We start from the raw sequence: 24,007 nt of genomic DNA, 5'->3' as shown, positions 1-24,007 counted from the left end.
ATTGTCCATCCGTTCGCTCTCGCAGCGGCCTCAAACTGGCAAAAATAATTGGCCCAAGCGGTTTTTCCGTCAAACTGTGGAGGCTTAATAACTGACTTTGAGATATACTTATTTTCGACTAGTTTCGGTGCCTCCGATGTTTCTTGACATTTTGGTGAATTGGCCTTTTCTATTTCTTGTTTTAAAATTTCGATTTTTTATTTACATCGTCCTCAATTTGTGTTATTTTGTCTTGTGTATCTGTTATCTTCTCTTCTAATTCCCTGGAATTTTCTGTTATCTTTTCTTCTAAATTAAGTATTTTATTATTAAAGCTGGCCTGTATGTCTTTAGAATTTTCTGCGATCTTATCTTCTAAAATATTAATTAAATCCTGGGAATTTTTCATCATTTTATCTTCTAAATTATTCAAATTGCCGTTTAAATTGTCTTGCAAATTTTTCAATGACGAGTCAAGGTCACCTTCCAGCTCGAAGTAAAATGTGTCAGGATCCTCACCTTCCTCCACCAAAACGTCTCTCAGTCTAGCTTGCAAAATGCTTTTCTTTCCATCTGTCTCGCACTCTCTCTCTTCAATATGCATTTCAGTTCGGACACTTTCAAGTCTTTCAACAATTTTTTCAGAGCCATGGTCAGTCTTTTTTATTTTTCTTGTCTATCACACACCCCACCTGACACCAATTGTTACGTTTTTCGTCGGTTCCGTGTGGATAGAAAGTCACAATTTATTTAAACACTATTTATTTAACACTAATTAACAAAATAATAACGATAAAAGACTTATAGAACTATTTACAAACGATTTATAACTAAGAATTTATTTTGAATTTTAGCGCGTCAACTGTATATTTATAACTGCCCTCTCTAGGCCACTGCCGCCGGCTTTATACCGACAGGTAAAAGAAATCTAGAATAGTCCAAAGATCGTTAGGCGCATAGAGAAGGTTTTCGAATGTTCTCGTATGTACGAGTCCATTCTAGTGGGTCTCGATTCTTCTCGAACGAATGAATCATTGCGGTGTCTATGCGATGTTAAGGTCATCCGAGGGCGGGCCATATTGTGAGGTTAGGTCGAGTCCACACGTCGAGTCCACACCGGCTCGCAACAGTTATTTAGACTATTTCGTTGGTTTATTTTCACAAGATGCATTCGGTAGGAGAAGGGTTCAATAAAGCTGATTCGGGCAATCTCCCAGAAGTGGACATTTTTATGATAATGGATTATTTTAATAAAAATAAGGAATTTATTAGTTCAGAAATGAAGGAAATAAAGTTACAAAGGTACCTAACTAAACCTTTTAATTTCTATTATATTTTCCTTCTAAGATATTTTCTATTGCTTAAATACCTATATCTGTATCGGAAAGCAGTGGCGGCTCGCTAGGGTAAAAAAACAAAGGGTTATTTACCCTATATGAAAGAAAGCAACCTATGCAATCTTCTTCTATTTGTAACATTAATACAATTAATTAGCATTTTGAGGCTTTTTGGCTAATTAATGAATTAACAATTGTTTATTGTTTATATTAATAATATAATTAAGTTAGAATATGAATATAATTAATATTGAATTAATACATAATAATTGTACAAGTAAATAAGAGACTTTCCTCAAATATATATTTTTTGGTTTCCTTTAATGACTAAAGTAAATTTTAAAGCGCTAGTACCTAAAAATAATATTATTATATATCGGAGTGTGGCGAAAAACATTTTAACACGCTTGTAGAAAACTATTTTTAATTATTTTTGAAATTTTAAAAATTTTAATTTAAAAAAAAACAAAAGTAAATTAATTTTGATCAATTATTAATAAATATTCTCGCGAAAAATTCACGAAAGAGAAAAAATCAGTGGTTTCATATACAGCTGACAAATACTGAATTGATTTTAAGATATGTGATTGACTAGGACTAGTTCGAGGTTGGTCCGCGAAAAGACGTAATACAATAAATATATAGAAAAATATTTCTACTTTAAGCTAAAAACTGATACGTAAGCTATGTACTTTTTTCTTACAGATCCGGCAGACAAAATTATGGTAATAATGCCACTGGATAATATGTGCAGTTAAAACAACAGCAATCACTATGACAAGTAGTGGCAAAAATTACACCGGAGCACAAAATTAATGCAAAAAATTATAATGTACAATGCATTATTATATCCATATATTTTTTTTACTTTTTCTAGGGTGAGGTTTTTTTAATAAATTGAAAGATTTTTTATGCGACGTTTCGCTCCAACATAGTGGGCTTTATCAGGCACTTTATTCTTGAAATCGCCTTGCTAGCACTAGTCTGTATAAATTAGTGTGATGACTGTGTTTTTTTACCCAAGAAAAAGTAAAAAAAATATATGGATATTATCTAAAGGTTTAAGAAATAAGAAACGATTAAAGTATTATTATAAATACTAGCGGAAAAAGTGTAATAGAAGCAAAGTGTAATGGCTATGCCGCATCCGAACGTGCAAGCACGCGGTAGCATTTCTTATGTGGCTGCATAAATTTGATGGTTTGAAATGCGCTCCTCTTGATTGCTCTTGATCATGCATTTTAAGATCCTTGTCTACTGTATTGGCCCCGAAATGAAAGTTTTCATTTGCCTCCTGTCTCGCGTCTTTTAATATTCCCTTAATAATGGCTGCTTGTTCTCTTTTTTTCGCCAATCCTCGAGGCTTTACAGTATTTGAAGCAGAAGATCGTTTTTTGGCACTCAAAAATGTAAGGAATAACACCTGATTTTAATTTTATTCTTCCCGATTTCATAGTTTTTAAGTACATATATGTAATTTTCTGTCTTCTTCAACCTATATTAAAAAAAAAATAGGAAACACTACTTGTAAGTATTAACTTACATTAAAGTGATCTTCACAACAAAATCTGGTGCCTCTGTCAGGGACAAAATCATGTCTTCGCATTGCATGCTGCCATGCTCGTCTTAACTTTATGTCGGACGGTAAAGAAACAAATAGTTTTTCTGGGGAATTTTTATTCGTATTTGTGCATCCTGGCACTACACAACGTTTCCTTGTCTTTTTTACACTAATATTGAATAAAAGAAAGACTTTAGTACTACACTACGGTATACTATAAATTTAAAACACACTTTCTGTAATCGGGCAAAGCAGACCTGTGCATTGTATCGAGCGCGGTCGCCAGCCGACCTGTGGTGCTATGACGTAGCGGCTGGCCACGCCCCTTTCTCGCGCAATAGATGTTTGTACGTGTTTTTGAGGTACTAAACGTACGAATAAAATTCTAATTTTTGGTAGATCTGTTATTTTTTAGTTGTACTTTCGATTGGTAAAATAAAAAAAAATTGTGGAACAAGCCCATTGTCATTTAATTTGGGGTTATAATTTTATTGATGGGCATCGATCAATGTCAAAATTAAAATTTGATTGTTGCTGTAAAACAAACTTCAAATTTTTTTATTGCAAAAATGCCTCAAAGATTTAACCAAAATAAACGAGAGCTCATTGATAAGCTTATAAATTATTTTTCCCGAGAAAGAGACGCATGTAACACTCTTGCCCGTGGACTCCATATATGAAGTAATTACAATGCGAAGGTGTAATATTCCTATGTAAAATACAAATTGATAGCGATTTGTTGATGCTTTAGAAATAGGAATTTCAACAGTTCAAAGGTTTGGAATTAAAGAGATCGTTACTGATGAAGCGTTAAAAAAATTAAAAAAAGTCGGAAAAAACGGAACTCGCTCAATCAATAATATAGGAACTAGTGGTGGGCAAAACCGTTATTTTTAGATAACAGTTGAAATTGTTACTGTTAGTTATATATAACAGCTTAAAATAACAGGTTTCTGTTAATTTTTGACTTTAATGTTAAACATCTAAAATAGCATACGCATTGTCCAAATTGTAGTATAATCATAAAAATCGTCATATTTATTTCTCAATAAAAAATAATGTACTTAAAATATAAAATTTATAAGTAAATTAAACCCTGTTTTAATTTTTAGAATATGTTTATTATATTATTAATAATTAAGGCAATAATTATTAAGGAAATCAATATTACTAATATTAAAAAAAATAATTAGCTTACAGTCTTTATTTATGTAAGCAGCTGAAAAGCACTTAATATTTCTAATTCATTCACAATTTCATGATATCATTATTGGTGATAGACAAATAAAATTGTCTTTGAAGAGTTTTTTTTAAAACGTAGCAAAAACAATGAAAGTACATAATATTTAAAAATATTAATAAAAATAACTAAGTAACTGAAAGTTAATAACTAAGTACTGAAACCTCGACTGAAACTTACAAAACAAAAACTTTAAAATGTAAATAAATAAAAATAAAATAATTAAAAAATATATATTTTTTTTAATTAATAATTAATAAATGTAAATAAACTTGCTCAAAACGATTCTAATAACAGAACCTTAATCAAGAAAATTTTCTTTAATTCAGTTATAATGAATGATTATCTTTATTTACCATGCATTATTAATGCCAAAAAATACCCAGAAATCCGACCAAATAAAACCACATTCAAAGGATTTTACGCAAAAAAAAATGTAATAAAAGTTAAATAATTAAATTCTAACCTCACCGTACACCGCCATCGAGCCACACAGGCGAAAAAGCTATTATTTTTCAACTCCGCTTATCTCGATCGCCGCGCCACCCGTTATGCTCGTAACAGGTTAAAAAACAATATATCTAAAACAACTGCTTATTTTCTATACGTTATTCTCCAACCTGTTGCGGGCCCAACATCGACAATCGGCCGATGCAGCAGCGTTACTTTCCCACTCCCGTTATCTGGACCGCCACGCGTTATGCCCGCAACTGTTTAAAAAAAAGCTGCTTATTTTATATACTGTTATTTAGCTGTTACAAGCCAAACACGGCCATCGACCGATGCAGCAACTTTCGCCGTAGCGCATTCCCCACTCCTTTGTATCTCTACTGTCGGCGCGCCGCCCGTTATCGATGGTTGTCGAAATAACAGATTTTTCATCCTAGTTGTTTTTTGGAATTGCTTCGAGCAGCATGGGATTTCGTGGCAGAGCGCCGACTTCGTTTCACGACCAGTCGATATCTACGTCCTACGTGTCGTTATTTTATATCTGTTATTTTTTAAAAGTAGCAACAGTTGCGTTATGTTATTTCCAAATAACTGTTGTAAAATAACAGATAGTTAAATAACAACCCATCTCTAATAGGAACGTACTTAAAATTTTCTAAACAATATGAACTGATCTCGGACAGGCCCTAAAACTCATATTTGACAAATAATGGTGACCTAACGGTGAACGAGACGGCGACCATTCGTGCCTTGACATTTGGTACGGCTGATGTCGAGAATGGAGAGCTGGTCTCTGTGGAGCCGTCTCAGATACTGGCTTTTATTAGAGCCTTGAGACTGTATGATGAGTTATAACTCGTTATAACTCAAGAAAGGGGAACACACGATAGATCTGTAAGGTCGCGGTGATTAACTCCCCTCCTAAACATTCTACATTCTACAACGGTGAACGATGGCTAACAGTCTTTATATGCCAATTTAAATACACCCAAATTTTTTACATAAACAAAGTACCGCAAGGTGTTTGGTATTAAGTATCGATCGTCCTGAAAATTTTTACTCACCTGGATTGACTAATATTTCCAGTTGGTCGTAAAAGAAGTTGACCAGACAACGCCTGGCGATGATCTCTGCATGCATATCGTTCAAAGTAGACCCATTAAGGCATATGTGGCCGCCCGAGACACACTTGGTGCCTGTGGTGACGCAAATGATCTCGGCGTCGTCCAACGTCGGACCTCTGGTCATCACTATGCCGGCTAGCACCTTCCTACGCGAATGTTGGATGTCGCCAGCCATCACTTCCATGAACTTCTCGTTTACCATCCTAGAAAACGTTCAAAAACGGACATATCAGCATAGAGGTTCCGTCGTTACCATCGAGAAAAGAAGGTTCGTCAGCAGTGGCGTAGGCAAAAAGGCGTTGCCTACCCCAGGCAATTATTATAAATCTTTTTTCATGGTATACTTCTTTTAATCACCTAGTGCTTATTTTTTTATGAACATCTAAAATTATGTACCTTTAAAAAAATCGTTACAGCCTAAATAGCCCCAGTTTTGTTCCCTATAGGCAAAACCGGTGCGTAAAGCTATGTTCGCTACCATAGTTAAACTCATCTAAAAGCTTTATTAGCTTGAATAATAAATTATAATATAAGTTAGACCTGAAGATATCAAAATATTTACCTTTTTTTCGGAAATTATACTTCCTAATACTTTTAGAATGATTATATAACAATTTTTTCGTGCACTCGCTATTTAAACCCGTGTATTTGTTAAGTCGGCTGTTTACGGTATTCTCCTCATACAGGGTGGCCCATCGAAAACGTTCCGCAAGGCATAACGGTCAGGGTATTTTTTTTTTCAGAAAATTAAAAAACACGTCAATTTTGTTTGTGAGGGGGACAACTTTTGCCCCAAAAAGGTTTGCAGAATCTTCAACCCTCTAAGCGGGGTTGTCATCCCCCAATTTTTTTCAAATGGGAAGGGGAGTCAAGTGGTACGGCAATGAAAAAGGCTTTCTATTCTCTATACTTTCCCGCTTCGTTTTTGAAAATCGGTCGAGTCATTGAGAAAATATGAAGGATTGAAATTTGAAAAGTTTATTCAAACATTTATCAGAGTAAATGATAAGGATAAATTCCTTCGACCAATTTGCTGTTTTTTCTTATTATTTCTTGATGTTTACGCATTTTTTCACTTGCCAATAGGTTGAACGATCAGGTGCGGTAGTTGCTAGATAGTTGCTCTATGACTTGTGCGTTGAAGTTCTTCTCAATTACATTAAACTTTTTAATTATGGTGTACTCATTTGCAGAAAAAGTGGACATAATCTAACTTTATTTTAAAAATAATGAATGTGGCAATCGGGTTGCGCAGATATTCAATGAACGCCATCCTGACAAACGCCTTTATGGCTAAATTGTTCACGAGTTAGTAGCAAAATTTCGCGAAACTGGTTCCGTTATGAATAAAAAGAGGTAGAGGGAAAATCCTGTAGTCATAAGAAATCATGAGAAATTCTGTAGAAAACGAAGCTATGGAGGTATTCGTATTGGGCCAAGTTGCCATGGACAGTACGCTGAGTAAAAGAAAATTAGCCAATGAGACCGGCGTGAATCGTACAAGTGTCCAAAGGATATTAAGAAAATACAAGTTCCACCCGTACAAAATTCAGTTGGTACAAGAACTCAAAAATGACGATTTTGATCGCCGCTTGCAATTTTGTGAATCTATGAGTGAACGAGTGGCGAATGATAATAATTTCCTATTTAATGTGTGTTTTTCGGATGAATGTACTTTCTTTTTGAACGGTGTAGTTAATCGGCACAACTGTCGGTACTGGGCTGAGGACAATACCAGGGTTTTTCACGAGGTGCACACACAAAACCCTCAGAAATTGAACGTGTGGGTTGGTATTTTTGGAAATTCTATTGTGGGTCAGTTTAACGATATTGAGAAGAATTTCAACGCACAAGTCACAGAACAGCTATCTAGCAAATACCGCACCTGATCGTTCAACCTTGTGGCAAGTGAAAAAATGCGTAAACATCTAGAAATAATAAGAAAAAACCTCAAATTGGTCGAAATAATTTATCCTTATCATTTACTCTGATAAATGTTTAAATAAACTTTTCAAATTTCAATCCTTCATATTTTCTCAATGACTTTACCGATTTTCAAAAACGAGGCGGGGAACTATAGAGAATAGAAAGCTATTTTCATTGCGGCACCATTTGACCCCCCTTCCCATTTTAAAAAAGTTGGGGGATGACACCCCCGCTTAGAGGGTTGAAGATTTTACAATCATTTTTGGAGCAAAAGTTGTCCCCCTCACAAACAAAATTGACGTGTTTTTGGATTTTTTGAAAAAAAAAATACCCTGGCCGTTATGCCTTGCAGAACGTTTTTGATGGGCCACCCTGTATACTTATAACTAAATATGCTCAGTGTTCCCTATTTAATCCTGTGTGCTGTTTCCTTGCCATAAGAAAAACACAACATAACTCAGCTCCATATTAATGCTGCATAAGTCCATTTCACCCGGATATCGATTGAGCTGCGATTGCACCAAACTCCGATTGATTGTTGTTTTAGTTCTGTTTGAATTACTTTTTATTTGTGCGCGTAAAAGAGTGATTTTGTTTAGTTTATTGTTTCCAACTATTTTTTTATATTTTTCCAACTCCATGATAATGTGTTATAAACAATAAAAATATAAATAAAATTGAAGGTTAGGTGACATGTCAGTCAACCACTTCCCTTTAAAAACACCAACCAATGAAAAGCTCTTCAAGTAAGGCATGCACAGCTAAATAAAAATCCGGGTGAAATAGACTTATGCCAGAATTACATATTTCTCTTTCACTGTTTGGGCTTCACTTTTTAGAGATTAGGCTGAGTATATTTAGTTATATGTATATGATTCTTCTATGGTGGCATCGGAGAAAGCACCAAGTCTATTAGCAATCTAAAAATGACTTTACCTGCCAATGCCATCTGCCATCAATAATTTGTCCTTGGTTACTAAACCGTATTCCGAACTTTTGTTGTTCAGATAAACTGACGGTGTGTAGTTGATTAATTTAGCGAGAGCTAACTTGGCTGCGGCACTTTTCGCATTTTTCTTACTAGATCCTAAAATAATAAGAGCATAAAAAAACAGAAACAAACATTTAAAACTTGAACTACGAGGGTAGCCTGAAAATTTCCATATCTCATAAGTCAACATTCATGCAACAAAATCAAGTACATATGTGATTGCCATGGCGACAATTCAAGAGTTGCAGTTTCACCTGCTAGATCGTGCTCCATTTTCTCCAGATTTAGTTCCAAGCGACTTTTTATTTCCCAAGCTGAAAGTTGCGCTCGGACAAAAAAGATTTTTGTCGACTGAGGAGTCATAATCTTTGTAAACGTCATCGTTTGTAAAAAAAATCATAAATGTCATCGCAGGGAGAAGTTAGTGGCGTCAAAAAAAATGTTTTAAAAAACTATAATCGTGTGAGCAGAAACTTTTCAAACTACTCTCGTATTTACTGTTCTGGAATTATTTTTTTGATTAACAGCCATTTCTATACTAACCTGTGCCAATAAACTCTTCGCCTTTAATAGTAATAACAGCCCTGAATCTGTTTACCACATCCGTGTCATTGTTTGTGAAGCTATACGCCACGTTGGGGTAGAGCTCGTTGAGCAACATTACTGGGTTCTTATCTCTCGAACCTATAACTGGCACTCCGCTCTTCTTAATTTCAGCAACCTTAAAAAAATATTATTATTCGTAGGCCGAGAATCTAGGCTCTGACGGTCGCGGCACAGAGGCAAGTGTGTTTGCCTGCTGCGCACGCGTACCGTGTGTAGTATAAAACGCATTCGATCCCTTTAAATATCCTATTTAAGGGACCGAATGCAAAGCGCATGCGTATAACCGCTACAATAAAGCTGTGCCACAGATTAAGTTATTTCAATTGGGGATCCATTTTTTACAAAAGGCAACAATGCATACGAGAAAAAAACGAAGTCTGACAAATACCGGAGGATCGAACGTGTCTAACTGAGCAAACTAAACCAATAAAAGAATCAAATAACCTTGTCGCTGGTAAAATCTCCATCCTGCTTGGGCGCGCTGGTCTTCAATATAATGCCGTTAGTCGGAAACTGTATAAACGATTGCAACACCTGCTCCGCGGCTTTGGCCCTGGCGATCTTCTTGGACTGGCCGCTGCCGTGGTACGTCTGACCGTCGACTTCGACGCGCACGTTGAAGACGGGATGGTGCGGGGGACCGGACACGGCCTCCACTTCGTACTTGAGGCCGACGCGCAGCTCGTTCAAGATGGACACCGGATTTTTTTCGGTGATATCGATTTCGGTCCTCTTCTTCTTCGCCGGCTTCTCGGATGTCTTCTCGTCGCCTAGAATAAGAGAGAATATTGTGATTTGAGGAGATTGTACTTTTGATAATTGGTTATACCGGGTGCGTCTCAAAAGTGGCTCACCCCTATAACTTTTTTATTCTTCCATATAATAAAACGAGATTTGGTATGTTAGGATATGACACAAATTAGGATTGATTGACGTATTCAATTGTTTTTGGTCACTTCCTGTTTCACCGGAAATGACTGCAACTTTTGATTTTTTAAATGAGACCCTAGGTATATTTCTACTTTATTCGATAGAAAATGACATTCTGAATCAAATGGCATATCAACTTTTAATACTCTGAATCGAATGACATCTCAACTTTTGACATATTCGCTCAAAAACAAATTGCATTTTAAATTTCAATCCACAGTGCCATGGCTGTGTTAAAAACACGAATCTTTAATCAAGGAGCCTTGGAAAAATAGATTTGATTGTCTAATGTTTTTACTGTCTTGTCCTGACCGGTTAAAAGATGTCCAAATACAAGGGTATTTTTAATCATATCTCAATTTTCTCAAATGGAACGAGGGTGGTTCATTAACATATTTGGAAAAAGCATTTTTTTACAAATAATTTGATACCACGCACTTGGTATTTCGAGTCAAATTTTCGTTATGAACCGCATGTTATAATTTCAAATAAACCATATGCGAAAATGTCAAAAGTTGACACATGATATGTTTCAAAAGTTGACACATTCTATTCAGAGTGTCATTTTCTATCGAATAAAGTAAAAAAATACACCCCTCACCATTTAAAAATCAAAAGTTGTAGTCATTTCCGGTGAAACCGGAAGTGACCAAAAACAATTGTATATGTCAATCAATCCTAATTTATGTCATATACTAATGTAATAAATCTCGTTGTTTTATCTGAAAAAATAAAAAAGTTAAAGGGTGAGCCACTTTTGAGACGCACCCGGTATTATGCATCCCACCTAGATTCCGTAGTGTTCAAAAACCGGTGTTGGGCGGACTCCGGTTACCAAATATGGGCTATAAGGTGTACCAATGTTATAATTAGGGATGTACCGGAACGGAATTTGCCCGGATTACCGGATATCCGGTCAATAGTGGGGATATAGGAGGTCTCCAAGAATACTGGCCCCACACATCAAATTTATTCGAGCTTTGATTTGAGATAACACCGTCAGCGGAAAAATAATGTGCCAAAAGATAATTTGAGTTTATGGCATTGTTGTTATAATTGGAAGACTTTGAAAGACATTTGTAATGAAGTTCATAAAATTTCTGGGCCACCCTGTATATTATATTAATATTATACTAGAATAATAGAGACTTGATTCTCTTGTAATAATGACAGGCAGTGTATTTTATTGTTAACTCATTATTGTAATGAACTTCATTAGTGTTTCTATTATTGAATTAAATAAGTTAAATATTTAATTGCCATTTTGTAAGAGAGTTTTGATCGGTTTTGGTCGCCGTGGTTCGGTGCGAGAAACCGAGACGTTTGCGCCGCTCTCCCTACCAGTGCAGGTTGAGTGGAGGGGAGCGTAGTCGAGTACCGCGGCAGTACTGGCACTACAGAGTGAGTTGTGTGGTCGCACGTGAACAGTGAAGTTCGAATCCGGAGTGCCCTGCCAAGTGTCCTGCTGCCAGCCGCCTGCCGCCTGCCGCCGTATTGTATAAGACGACTAACCGAGACGCCGTTTCGTTCTACTGCGAACGATCCAGGGCTCGCGTGCGTACCTATCCCGCAGGACTCCGTTTCGTTCTACTGCGAACGATCCAGGGCTCGCGTGCGTGGCTATCCCACAGGACGCCGTTTCGTTCTACTGCGAACGATCCAGGGCTCGCGTGCGTATCTATCCCACAGGACGCCGTTTCGTTCTACTACGAACGATCCAGGGCTCGCGTGCGTACCTATCCCACAGGACTCCGTTTCGTTCTACTGCGAACGATCCAGGGCTCGCGTGCGTATCTATCCCACAGGACTCCGTTTCGTTCTGCTGCGAACGATTCAGGGCTCGAGTGCGTATCTATCCCACAGGACGCCGTCTCGTTCTACTGCGAACGATTCAGGGCTCGGGTGCGTAATTATCCCACAGGACGCCGTTTCGTTCTACTGCGAACGATCCAGGGCTCGCGTTTGTTTATCCCGGGACGTCTGTAACGACGTCGCCGACGTTTAGAAAGTCGGTTTATAAAAGAGTATATCGCTCCGGTACGTACATGTCTGTGTTTACTAGGACGCCGTTAAGTTAGACGCCGGTTAGAAACTCGCGTCGTTTTATTTACTAGAAAGTCATGTCAAAAACGCGCTTTGAATTCGCGTGATTAAATCGGACAGTGAGTTGCATATCGAGATTATACGGTCAAAACTCTAGAGGTGCTCGATTGTTGTTGTAAATTTTTATTTTACGAGTCTTTAATTATAAATTTTCTTTCACTTTCATTACAATTTAAAGTCGTGAAACTTCCTGGGGTATTTAGCATATAGTTAATTAATTAAATAAAGCCTTAATGTTATGTTATAGTTAACTGTGTGTTTTATTTCTTTTCATTTCATCACTCCCTGGTATCTCCACTGTATAAAAGCTACCCGTATTGGCGAAACGTGGACCTCTTCCACTATAAATAACAGAGGTGGCGCCCGAGAGATTTAAATTTACTACTGTACGCCAGTAAGGCTATTTATTTTTCACTGAACCAAAGAAAAGTAAATTGAGACTTTTACAAAAATGACGCCCGAGCATAGGGACTTGATTGTTTTGAAAATTAAACCGTCAAAAATACCAGGAAAACCGGGTAAAGCTAGTAAAAGCAGGAAAGCTATTGAAACAGTGTGAGGGGAGGTGAAAAGAAAATAACAACAGTCGAGCATAAGTACCTCTAGAGACAGTAAAGTCTCAGTGCTTCTGAGTTTAAGACTAGTGAAATCTAGAGCGATATGGAAACTGAGGAAGATTTTTTGTCGATCGGTGCTTCCGTCGAAGGTAACGACGCCGTACCGTCGCTGTCACATACAGGTTTGAACCTGGCGCCGTCTGGCACGAGTGCTGAATCTGATTTCAGGACAGGGTGGATTTATTCCCTGAAGAAGTCTGAACTAGCTGCACAACTGTTGCGTTTTGGATTGGATAGTACCGGGACCGTTGAGGAAATGCGAAGAAGAATAGTGAGATTCATTAGAGAAGGACAGGCGGGTCCTCAGCCTGTCACACAGCCTTTTGGATTTCCTGGAAATAGTGCTGTGGTACCGACAGTGAGCTCTACAGCCACCCTGACTACTACAACAGTGACAGCAACCTCGAGTGGACATATTGCTGGACGAGTGGTGTCTTCTCCGGTGGTCTATACTTCTACTTCGCAGCCTGCCCCTCTGCCGATAAATCCAGGTATGTCCAATAGTTTTAACACTGATCCAATACAAGTTTACAAATGGGGAGTGACATTTAATGGTCGCTCGGACCCTGTAACGTTCTTAGAAAGACTGGAAGAGATTTGTATTGCACAGAATATACATCCGGATCACTTATTGCCACATTTGCCAGAAGTTTTGCAAGGAGAAGCTGCGCTGTGGTACCGTAATAACCGAGTAAATTACAGGACCTGGGAAGAATTTACTAAAGAATTTAAAATTTTTTATTATCCAGTAAATTATGAGGTGGACCTGGAGGTGAAGATAAGTCGCCGAGTGCAAAGACATAATGAGTCTGTCACGGCGTACATCACTGATCTGCAAACGCTGATCCGCAGACATGGCAGCATCTCTCCGAATCAAGAACTACAGTGGTTGTACAGAAATTTGCTACCTGAATTTCGTCAGTATGTCCGGAGAGGAGACTTTCATGATATTTCGTCTTTCTCTCGAATAACCAAGGAATTTGAACTGCTTAATCAGGAACTGCGGCGATCGTCCCGTACTTTTACATCGTCCGATGTCGAACCCCGACCGAATAGTACGCCTCGGCGAGTCGTGCCGGAAAATGAGCATGCTGGAGCCAGGAGCAACCTGATGGTTATCCAGAGCCAATCGCCGTCTCAGAGTAAACAGAGACATGTGTCTGTTACTCCCCGTGTTGTAAGATATCCGCATAGAGCGCCGAACTCTGCAAAACAGACTTCAGAAGCAATCTGTTGGAGATGTGGACAGACAGGACACTTCCGCAGACAGTGCACATCCGAGTCCAAAATCTTTTGTTCCCGACGCAAAAAGACAGGTGTTCTTTCGAGGAATTGTCCATGTGTGAGCCCAGGAAATCTGGAATCGAACCGCACAGAAATATTCCATGAACAACAATATTCACCAACCGAGATCGTTGAAGAACCAGCACAAATCATACGTCAAGAAATTCGTCCTGTTGTGAAGATTCGCTACCGGAACACCGACTATTTGGCACTCCTGGATACTGGAGCTGCCCATTCCTATATTGGAAAGAAATTGACAGAACAGTGCCAAACTTCCAAGGCAATTCCTGTCAAACCCACGGTAAAAGGAGCGAGACTTGCTAATGGTGCCACGGAATCCATTAGCACAGCATTTAGGATGAAAATCCAAGTAGGAGAGCAGTCTCTGAATGAGGTTTTCCACAGTCTAAAAGACTTAGTTTCGGATATGATTATTGGTATGGATATTCTGGGCAAACATGACTTCCAGATTGATTTACGAACCCGACAGATCCGATTGAATGCTAAGTTGGTGAGTACAGAATCGGTGGTTTCGACTTGTAATGTCATGTCAAATTTAAAGATCCGAAGCTCCGCCGAAAGTTTACAAGTAAACCCGAAGAAAAGTGTTGAACAAACAACCGAGAAGTTGAGGAAAGGCCAATGTCAAGCCTCCGTTTCTAAAGGCAGTCGCCTTCCGATAAAAACGAGTCTACAGAGTCCTGTAGAAGAGTTCCGCAGACGTCAAACTAACAAGTTTTCTGACTCCAAAGATGTATTGCTTAAAAACTCTGATCGAGTTCCAGTGGAGAAGAATGTTTGTTGGCGATGTAGAAACCCCGGACACCTACGTGGTGTATGTCAAAGAAGATTTCTTTTGTTCTGTTCCAGATGTGGAACGCTCGGCGTGCGATCACAGGATTGCAAATGTAGATGTATACCATCCCGTTCAAATCACTCCGAATCCTGGGCTGATGGATGTTGGTTAAGAGGAGGATCAACAGTCATCTAAACAGTATCTAAAAAAAAAAAAAAAAAAAAAAAATAAAACCCTTCCCGGCTGATGAAGTTGTAGAACTGATTTTACTTTGAATTTTTCAGACTAGAACGACTCATGACTCATGAGTCACTGCCAGGAACTATCTGCAGGCCACACTGACGCTAACCAACTCCCCCACATTCCCATGTGTCTGGAAGCCAGTCTAGGCGGAGACAGCAACAACTTGCCAGGGAAGAAGTGGAGAGGTGACACGCAGAAAAGCCCGATGTCCTGGCCCGTCTGAAAACCAACGCCGGACGTCCAGCAACAGGAGTCTGTCGTCACAATGTCCTCAGTCTACAAGTCATCAGATTCTAAGTTTTCATTTCTTGTTTACTTTCTCTAAGGGGTTTTTTTTTGCTTTTCTTTAAAAAAAAAAAGAAGAAGGGATTAAAATTAAAAAGGGAAACAGAAAGAGGGTTGAGAAGCTTTACTTCACACACAATGGGGGACACTTTAATTCACACACAAAAAACCTGGTTGAACTTTTCCTAACATTGGTAATATTTCTAGACAATATTTCTCAAGTCCAGCCAGTAGTATCTATTTGGAACGATTGTTTTCTGAAATTTTTATTCTGAGTTACCTACTCTTTATTCATCATAATTTAGTAAAAATAAATTTTGATTATTAGATAAAGTATTATACGTTTAAGAGTTTAGATAAAGTATTATACGTTAAAGTATTAACAAATAAAGTTATTCAATTTGATTCTTACAAATAGATTTTGAATCCAATCATTTGTTTTTTTAATGTCTTAGATTTCTGACCACAACCCACAAGCTCTGTTAAATACATTTTTTTAATTTTTAGCGCAAATTTAATTGAATTTGCTGATCCGGCAGGATCAGTAATTCCTGTATTTAGGCCGGATCGGCCGGATTTAGTGGTACCGCCGGATATCCGTTCCATCCCTAGTTATAATCACAACCGGTGTTGATCTCGATACCGGTTTTGACTACGACACTGATTTTTATCGGATATCTACCTAATCTAAAAGCGGTGTCGAGATTAAAACCCGATTTTAAATCGGTAGTGACACCGCTGTCGGTTTTAAGTATTTAACGTAGTGAAATTTAGTTTACTACAAAATCGAAAAAAAAGGCGTTTTAATTGTTTTGGAAATGACGATAATTTCCAAACAATCTGTTATTTTATACGTAAAATTATTAGGTAAATGCCATCGATTGTCATACGGTATATCTATCTACATCATCAAAGCCTCATTATCTACAGTATCAAAGCAGAACCTACTGTCAGCTTGACCGTTTTCATGCACTAGTAATACCAACACATTCACAAAACACTTATCCAGTCTAAAATAAAAAGTTTTAACCTCAAAAATATCTCTGAGTTTCTACATATCTCATCTATAGATCTAAATCCAGCTCTAACCCTATAAGTATATAGATGAACTATAAAAAAAACAACCAAAAAATAATAACCATATTAAACTAATTACAAACAATAGAAATGTAATAGAGTGGGCGCATTTTAAGGAGTCAGGAGCGTCATCAGTAACGTGACTGCATAGCGACCACCCCTTGCTTGCGATTCGACGGTTCTGTGATCAGGTGACCTTAGATATTTTTATTCTAACGCTATAAAATAATATTTCGCGCGCCACTGTCTAACGCCGTTGCGGCGTTCACCGACAAAGTATTGTTGACGCTCATGGCTCCTTAATATGCGCCCTCTCTATAATATATTAATGGTTCCTAAGCATTAAATTTATTTACTATAAATTTATATGAATAGTAATTTTGTTAAAAATAAATCCATACGAAAATGAGCTTATGTTAATTACAAAAACTACTATTTTATAAACTAATACTATAATAATCACAAAAGGCTACTACTTTATCAACTAACCAAAATACTTATAAAATAGGATTAGCCTTAACAGTATAGAAGTGTTAATCTATATTATATAGAATATACATAAATAAATGATCTTATCACAAAGGCAATTATTGTATCATATACTAATCAATATAAAATAAAACAAAATAGATTAACGAATATCTAATAGAAATGGGATTCCCCTAACAAAAGTAAGTCATGGAATATTAGCCACAGAATGACAATAAGCCCTCCTAACACACTATCCAGTTCACTCTTTTTGTATACATAAATCAGTAGGTAAATGTCAGTTAATTAACTCTAACACTACTTTCTGTAGAGTTAAAACAGCTAAACTTCTGTTTTAAGTGGTTAAAAATGCATTTAACAACATTTTTTGTTGTTTCGATATTTAAAGCGATATTATCTCTAAAAATATCTATGTTTTCACACAAAATACACCATAAATCAACTATAGTCTGTCCAATTAGAGAATATATATGACAATGAGAGTTAATCTGTCATTTTACTTCAAAAAAAGTTGTTTTTTTTTCTGCCAATATTTGAATGTCTTCTATCGAAATGTACTTTTAAATCATTACCTTTGGCTCGACTTGTTAGAGGTACCGGAATAATATTATACATGGGCCATGATTTGGTTTGCTCAAGAATGTTCCCAGCTTCTTTGATGATGTTGTACGGATTCACTGACAACACTGTGTAGCAACAGGCATTGCAAAACCAAAATAGGTTATTACACTTGTTAACCTCTTTCTCCACATATTTCTTAATTTTTACACAAGTCAAGTGAAATACATTGTCACACAGATCGCATGTTATACGCCTACTCCTAACTATAAAGTTGTCAAAGCAGACTCTGCACGTCAATTTGCTATCCATATTGATGCACTACTGGGGAATTATAGTTGATAATAATTATATATCCGAAACTAATAAAGGTACAATAATATCTTACACTATAGATTGTGATTAGATTTTATAATACTAAGTAATGAATATACCCTTTGTGACGGGCTCATTTCTATAAACTTCTGAATATCAGAATATCACAGCAGAAAAAAACTTATGATTCAAAATATCGGATAATAGAGAAATTATTATTAATATGTAACTATGGAGGGGTTGATGAACAAGTCAATTGCCTAAATTTTTACGCGTGTACATTTTCAACCACTTAACACGCAAATTTAATACCTCGAAAAAACTTAAATCTTTAAATTTATCACTTTAAATACCAAATTTGACAGATACCCTAGAGTAACAAGTCCAATTTTCAAGCCTGTAACAGTTATTTTTTTTTAACTTTATGGAGAGAAAATACGAAACTCTGGCGGGAGCTGCTCTTAGGCTGTGATATCACTAAATATGATAGCCTAATGTTGAGGTCGGAACAGTCAAACAAAATCAATCGTTTTTGAAAATATCAACACCCTGTATTTACAAAACAAACAATTTTTGATCCTACGTAGGCATCATTTTCTACTTATAAATATGCTATTAAAATCATGTTACTAAAAGGTATACAAAGGTGTAAAATTACAAAAGTATACTAATAATCAATACCCTGGCGGCCTAAATATTTGTCTGCCAATCTATTACTATGCTAATAGCCTATCAATATACGAGCCCTAACAACTATACGTTGGGACAAGGTCTTTTTTTGCAATAAAAGTAGTAATTTGTTAAAACGACTCAATTTATATTTTGTTTATTATTATAAATTCAAACATTACAATATGATCTAGACAATTTTACTATATTTTTATAACTTTGCAAACAAATCACTTTTGATAATAGCTTATTTTGCCAAAATCAAGCCAAATTTGCTGACAACTATATATTGGGACAGCACAACAAGAAATTTGTTAATACGGAGTTACATCACCTTTCGCCTTAACAACTGCCTGAACTCTTAATGGCATTGTATTTACCAAAGATTGGCACATTTGAGGAGAAAAATTATCCCAAATTTCCTGCAGTTTTGTCCGCATCAAAAATTGTTCGTTGTGGGTGGTTTCTTAAATATTGGTTCATTTTATGCCACACAGTTTCTATAACATTGAGGTCCGTACTACTTGCAGGATAGGATAGAACTTTTATATTATTATTACCGAACCAATTTTTAGTTGATTTTGCGGAATGGCACGATGCTCCATCTTGTTGAAAAATATAGTCTTCGTTTGGAAACAATTCTTGAGCACTAGGCAAAAGTGAGGTCTCAAGTATATGTTGATATTTTTGGGCGTTAACTGTGCCATCCATAAAATTTAATTTAAACTTATTATTAACATGCAACCCCAAACCATAATCCCCTTAGGAAATTTAACAACCCTCTTTAAGCAATCTTTATGAAAGGCTTCTGCTTTATTTCGTATTATTCTTTTTCGATGATCTCCAACGCAAACATCAAATTTAGACTCATCGCTAAATATGACCTTATTCCAATCATTTTGTGTCCATGATAATTTAGATTTTGCCCAATTGTAGCGATTTTTCTTTTGAATTTCTGTCAGTAGCGGTTTTTCTTTGACCTAAATAGGAATTTGTATCAATAATCTTCAGGTGATTGATTATCCACACAAAATAAAGTTTACCTTGTAAAACCCCAGACCGCATTTATGGATATATTTTCGGCAACATTCTCTTGATATATTTAATCCAGTTACAGTATTCCATTTAACTGTTACTTCCCGAAGAGTACTTCTTCTCGCAGACTTGCAAATTTTTACTAAATTTCGTAAATCTCTCTGAGATACAACTTTTGGCCTTCCCGAACTTTTACCTCTAACGCCTACACTGGCAGATTCGCCGTATTTTTTTATTATATTAAAGACCGTGGTTTTTGAAATTGTTTTTCCCGTACTGTATTGACGAATGATAATTTCGCGTAGTTTTTGATTTGTAGCTTTTCCACGGACCATTACTTTGGATTAAATTAACAAAATTGAAAATTAAAAAAAATAAAATTACTTACAGTAAGTCTCACTACTCAAAGTATCGAGTCACTTACAAGCTCAAGTAAACATTTGTGACGTTTATAGCAAAGCCGCCTATGATATTAATTATTTAAAAATACTTGTCCCAACATTTAGTTGTCAGGCAAATTTGTCCTTTTATGAACAAAATTCGCTACTTTAAATATGGATTGATTTACAAATTCATAAAAATATTGTCAAGTTGTTTAGGATATATGGCTATGTTTATATTTAAAAAATTAAACATATATTTTTCAGTCATTTTCAAAAACCAGGACAATAATTCCAAAATATGACAATGTCCCAACATATAGTTGTTAGGGCTCGTATTACTAAGAGCCTCCGTACACGGGTCGACTGTCTGTCGCAGTGGAAACGTCTCGAAGTCGAAGCAGAATGTACCAAACCAAACCAAACCAAATCACATGCCAACTATGCGATGCGATCGAACGTTTAACCATATATGGGTGGATTTTTACTTCTTTTGTCGCTTGTCTCGCGAAGTATTCAGTTCATTTTATACAGGGTGCCAAAAAATAGTGTAATCACCCACCAAAGTTAGATACACTATATATATTTTTTGACAACCTATACAGTATTTTTTTGTTTTGGATACCTTAACAACAACAAAACTATTTAATTATTATTTAAAATAATTTCAAGTTCGATTCCGTTTTTTTAATTTATTTAATCTGATTAGATTCATCGCAAAAATATTGATCAGCGCTAATTAAATATATAATAATAAATAATTAATTGAATAAGGAAAATCGAGCCAGTTGGAACATTCAAATAAATAATATCCAGGTCAGCAATTTAAAGATATTATTTTAACTCTTTTTATTGTGAATTTGAAATTTCAGTGTGCGACCTAATAATATGCGTAATATTAATCGTAGTTATTATAAATAAATCAACTTCTACAAACTAGTTTCTAATACTCTACATATTCGAAAGGGTTACCACCCTCCCTATTGCACCAATTTATTTATAACTCTTTGAACTTTCTTCTTCTACTTCCAAATGCATTTTGTACTGTTTATTGTAAATGTTGAGATGTATTGATTTCACTTTTACAAGTGACGTCGAGTAATGTTCCCCTCCCCGCCCCTTGGCGACAGGTCCAGGAACCTCACTGACCATTTCCAATCCATCTTCCGAGGAAATGATTTGATTGTATGATGAATAGATTAAATATTTTAAAAAACAGAGAAAACTTGAAATTAGTTTAAATAGATTGTGTTCAATTTATCGAAACAAAAAAAATTAAATGTAGCATATCATTTTACTCAAAAGACCGCGTTCTTTCAAAACCTGAAATGAAAAATGCAGGTCCGTATTTAAAAAAAAATTAAGTTGGCCTTTGTATCTCACAAATTATCAGCTAAATCTAAAAATACTATCCGATACCCCCAAAGGATACCCCTAATAAAGTGACTATGAGAATGTGCAATTAGTTTTTTATTTTTTAAAAAATCACAACAAAAAAAAATTATTGATTTTCAAAAAAATCGTTTTTTTCCAAAAAAAAAGCTCGACAATCCTTGAAATTTTTAAAACTTTTTTGATGGCATCTTGGTGAGCATCCTGAAGTGCAACTTAGCCCCAATTTAACCATGTTCGTATCTATTACGGTTACCGAGCTACCAATGCTCGTACCCCGAATTTGTAGCACCCTGTACAGGGTCTTATCTTTTTTTTTATTAGTAGTCCAAGTAATGAAGAGGACGTTGTCTTTTTATGTACATATATATCGATAGATGTGGACCTCCTATTATTTTCCTATGAAGCAGAGTGGAGGGAGATTCGCTCCGAGTTCAAGACGCTTCCGCTTCGAGGGCCAGCCAATCCGTGTACAGACGCTCTAAGCCACTTATAATAAATCAACAAAAAAAAGATCTCCAGTTTAATGAGCAATATTAGTATTAGGAACAACCCAACAAAACAAAGACAACAAAAAAAAGCCCCGTTCTACTCCCAGACTTCTTCATAGCCTTCTCTCCGTCCTTCATTTACCTCTACCATCAATCGTCCGACTCTCCTCCACGTCCAGAATCTTCCGCACCTGCTTCGAGACAGCCTCGCTCTTTACCACGCTCAAATCGCCGACCTTCCTAGACCTCTCGAACATGTAGAGCAGCGCCCCCAGGGCAGCCCTGGACTTGGCGATACGCTTTGAGGGCCCCGAACCCTTGAATTCCTCCTCGTGGTCCTTGATCTTGAGCAAGGTGATGAAGGTGGGGCTGTGGTCAGGGCCCTGCGCCTCCAGTAGTTCGTAGCGTAGGCTAGAGGGCGCGGTAAACAGCTCGTTAAGGATTGAAATGGGGTTGCGCCCGTTGACGATCTCAGATACCTCTTTGTGCTGGTCTAGAAGCGTGCAAGGAGCGGGACTATCACAGTCTAGAAGTGAATTTGTGCCTAATAATGTTTTAACATCATCCTGTATAAATTTTAAAAACTCCCCTATATAAGAGATTATCACTCCATATGTAGTTGAAAAAAAACACTTTCTTTTTAAAAACATAGCAAATTACTTTTATTCTTTGTATAATAAGAATTGATATTTTTAAATGTATTTTTTTTAAATTCTTCAAATTTTATCTGTATCCACAGATGAATAGTTTAGCTTTGTTCGGGTTCTTGTTATTACCGATTCTGAACCGTCCTAGAACTCTGCAGCGCATGCGCAAATGAAATAATGTCTTCATATTTCCTTCTGCACATACGCATCACAGTTCTAGGACGGTTCAGAATCGGTTATAAGAGAAACCTGAAGTAAGCTTTTGTCTAAAGTGGAGGATATATGACAAAATAACAGTTGTGCTCTACAGAGCTGTACTAGACTGTACAGTCTATTGAAATCTTCCCTGACTCCTTGGCCAGACTTTACTTACTCTAAATATAAATTTATACAGAAAAAAATATAAAGTAAAATGTACCTATTTGCATGACCAAGATGCATAAATTAATCCTAAAAGCATAATAATAAATCACTACCACATTCTTAAAATCCAGATGAAAAAGCAAGACAATGCAAAAAATGCATAAAATAATTTTTTATTCATTACAATTTAAAGCCTAGTGATAAGTATCATTCTATCTCTTTTTATGTATAAAATAATTAATTGTTAAATAAACCACAAAAAGTGCCTATACGAAAAAACTACGTATAAACAAAGCTAGTAAAGATAATATTTATGTAGATACTTATTAACAAAGCCAAAACAATATTACACATAAATGGGTAAAATGGCGATTCATATAAATATTACAGTATTTAAAATATACTTTTTCTTACCTTCATGTGGTCTTTTCGCGCTATTGTTAGTTTTTCCTTCTACATCTTTTACATCCATAGTTTCTTTGGATTCAGACATTTCAACAGTTTCGTTATTTTCTAAAATTGTTTCCGATTCTTTAGCCATGTTTGCGATTGTTAAAGTCACGCCGTTCAATTCAAGCTGCAAACAAGTAAAAACTATTTAATATACTACTGTAAATAAAGAGTTTCATACAAAAAAATACTTTACAAGCATAAAAACATCCAGGAACAAATTAAAGCCAACAAAACACCATCAAAACACGTATAAAATGGCAAAATTGGCAAACACAAACGACAAACTGAAATGACAAATGACAGTTAACATGTGGTAAATTCTGGAGTTTTTATTATTTCTGGCAGCCTGCTTGAAAACCCTTGTGAAATTTTAGGGCTTTTCGGAAACTGTGATCTGATTGATCGGATTGATAGGATTACTAATCCAGACGTTCGAAAAGTGATCTCAAAACGAGTCAATGCGTTCGGAAAGTGATCCGAATAACTCGATTTTTGCCATATGTTGTGATCCTACTAACCCTCCTAATGAGGTGGGTAGAATTAATCAGCTGATCATTTCTAGGATAATTTTAAACGTAACGGTCCGCATAGAAGTATAAAGTTTTTTAATAACCGTTTTGTCCGAAATCACTTTATCTAATGTTGATCAAATACATGATATTTTGT

General features: G+C 36.2%; 2 protein-coding genes across 8 annotated transcripts in view; one reads left to right on the top strand and one right to left on the bottom strand.

Annotated features, from left to right (window-relative positions):
- LOC115879521 (double-stranded RNA-specific editase Adar) overlaps positions 1-23,662 on the bottom strand; it is a 38,629-nt gene extending 14,967 nt beyond the window's left edge. For 2 of the 6 annotated variants that reach the window (XM_030896408.1, XM_030896439.1), the window contains exons 1-7: positions 23,535-23,662; positions 23,303-23,465; positions 22,021-22,422; positions 9,659-9,984; positions 9,152-9,329; positions 8,554-8,704; positions 5,632-5,894 (exon numbers count right to left, since the gene is read on the bottom strand). In XM_030896408.1, coding sequence (XP_030752268.1) covers positions 5,632-5,894; positions 8,554-8,704; positions 9,152-9,329; positions 9,659-9,984; positions 22,021-22,422; positions 23,303-23,465; positions 23,535-23,540 — 1,489 coding nt within the window. In that variant the 5' untranslated portion in view covers positions 23,541-23,662. Of the gene's footprint in view, positions 1-5,631; positions 5,895-8,553; positions 8,705-9,151; positions 9,330-9,658; positions 9,985-22,020; positions 22,423-23,302; positions 23,466-23,529 lie in introns of all 6 variants that reach the window. The other 4 variants (XM_030896412.1, XM_030896432.1, XM_030896421.1 and 1 more) reach the window with 4 other exon arrangements.
- LOC115879552 lies at positions 11,881-15,589 on the top strand. 2 transcript variants are annotated; one of them, XM_030896456.1, is made up of 3 exons: positions 11,881-14,659; positions 14,711-15,056; positions 15,229-15,589. In XM_030896456.1, the coding sequence occupies exons 1-3, from the start codon at positions 12,908-12,910 to the stop codon at positions 15,231-15,233; spliced, it is 2,103 nt and encodes a 700-aa protein (XP_030752316.1). In that variant the 5' UTR covers positions 11,881-12,907; the 3' UTR covers positions 15,234-15,589. The 2 variants fall into 2 exon arrangements, with proteins under 2 accessions (XP_030752316.1, XP_030752309.1); XM_030896449.1 differs by having other exon boundaries at positions 14,711-15,142.
- Positions 23,663-24,007: the final 345 nt, after the last annotated feature.

The sequence above is a fragment of the Sitophilus oryzae genome, unplaced genomic scaffold (assembly GCF_002938485.1).
Source record: "Sitophilus oryzae breed Bouriz unplaced genomic scaffold, Soryzae_2.0 scaffold_1067_pilon_pilon, whole genome shotgun sequence".
Lineage (NCBI taxonomy): Eukaryota > Metazoa > Arthropoda > Insecta > Coleoptera > Curculionidae > Sitophilus > Sitophilus oryzae.
This window is presented reverse-complemented; position numbering and strand designations above follow the sequence as displayed.

Bases quoted from the DNA above. Each gene is read 5' to 3' on its own strand.
- LOC115879552 (XM_030896449.1), top strand. From the start codon at position 12,908: ATGGAAACTGAGGAAGATTTTTTGTCGATCGGTGCTTCCGTCGAAGGT. The intron at 14,660-14,710 runs GTGAGTACAGAA...TCAAATTTAAAG, and splicing joins TCCGATTGAATGCTAAGTTG to ATCCGAAGCTCCGCCGAAAG.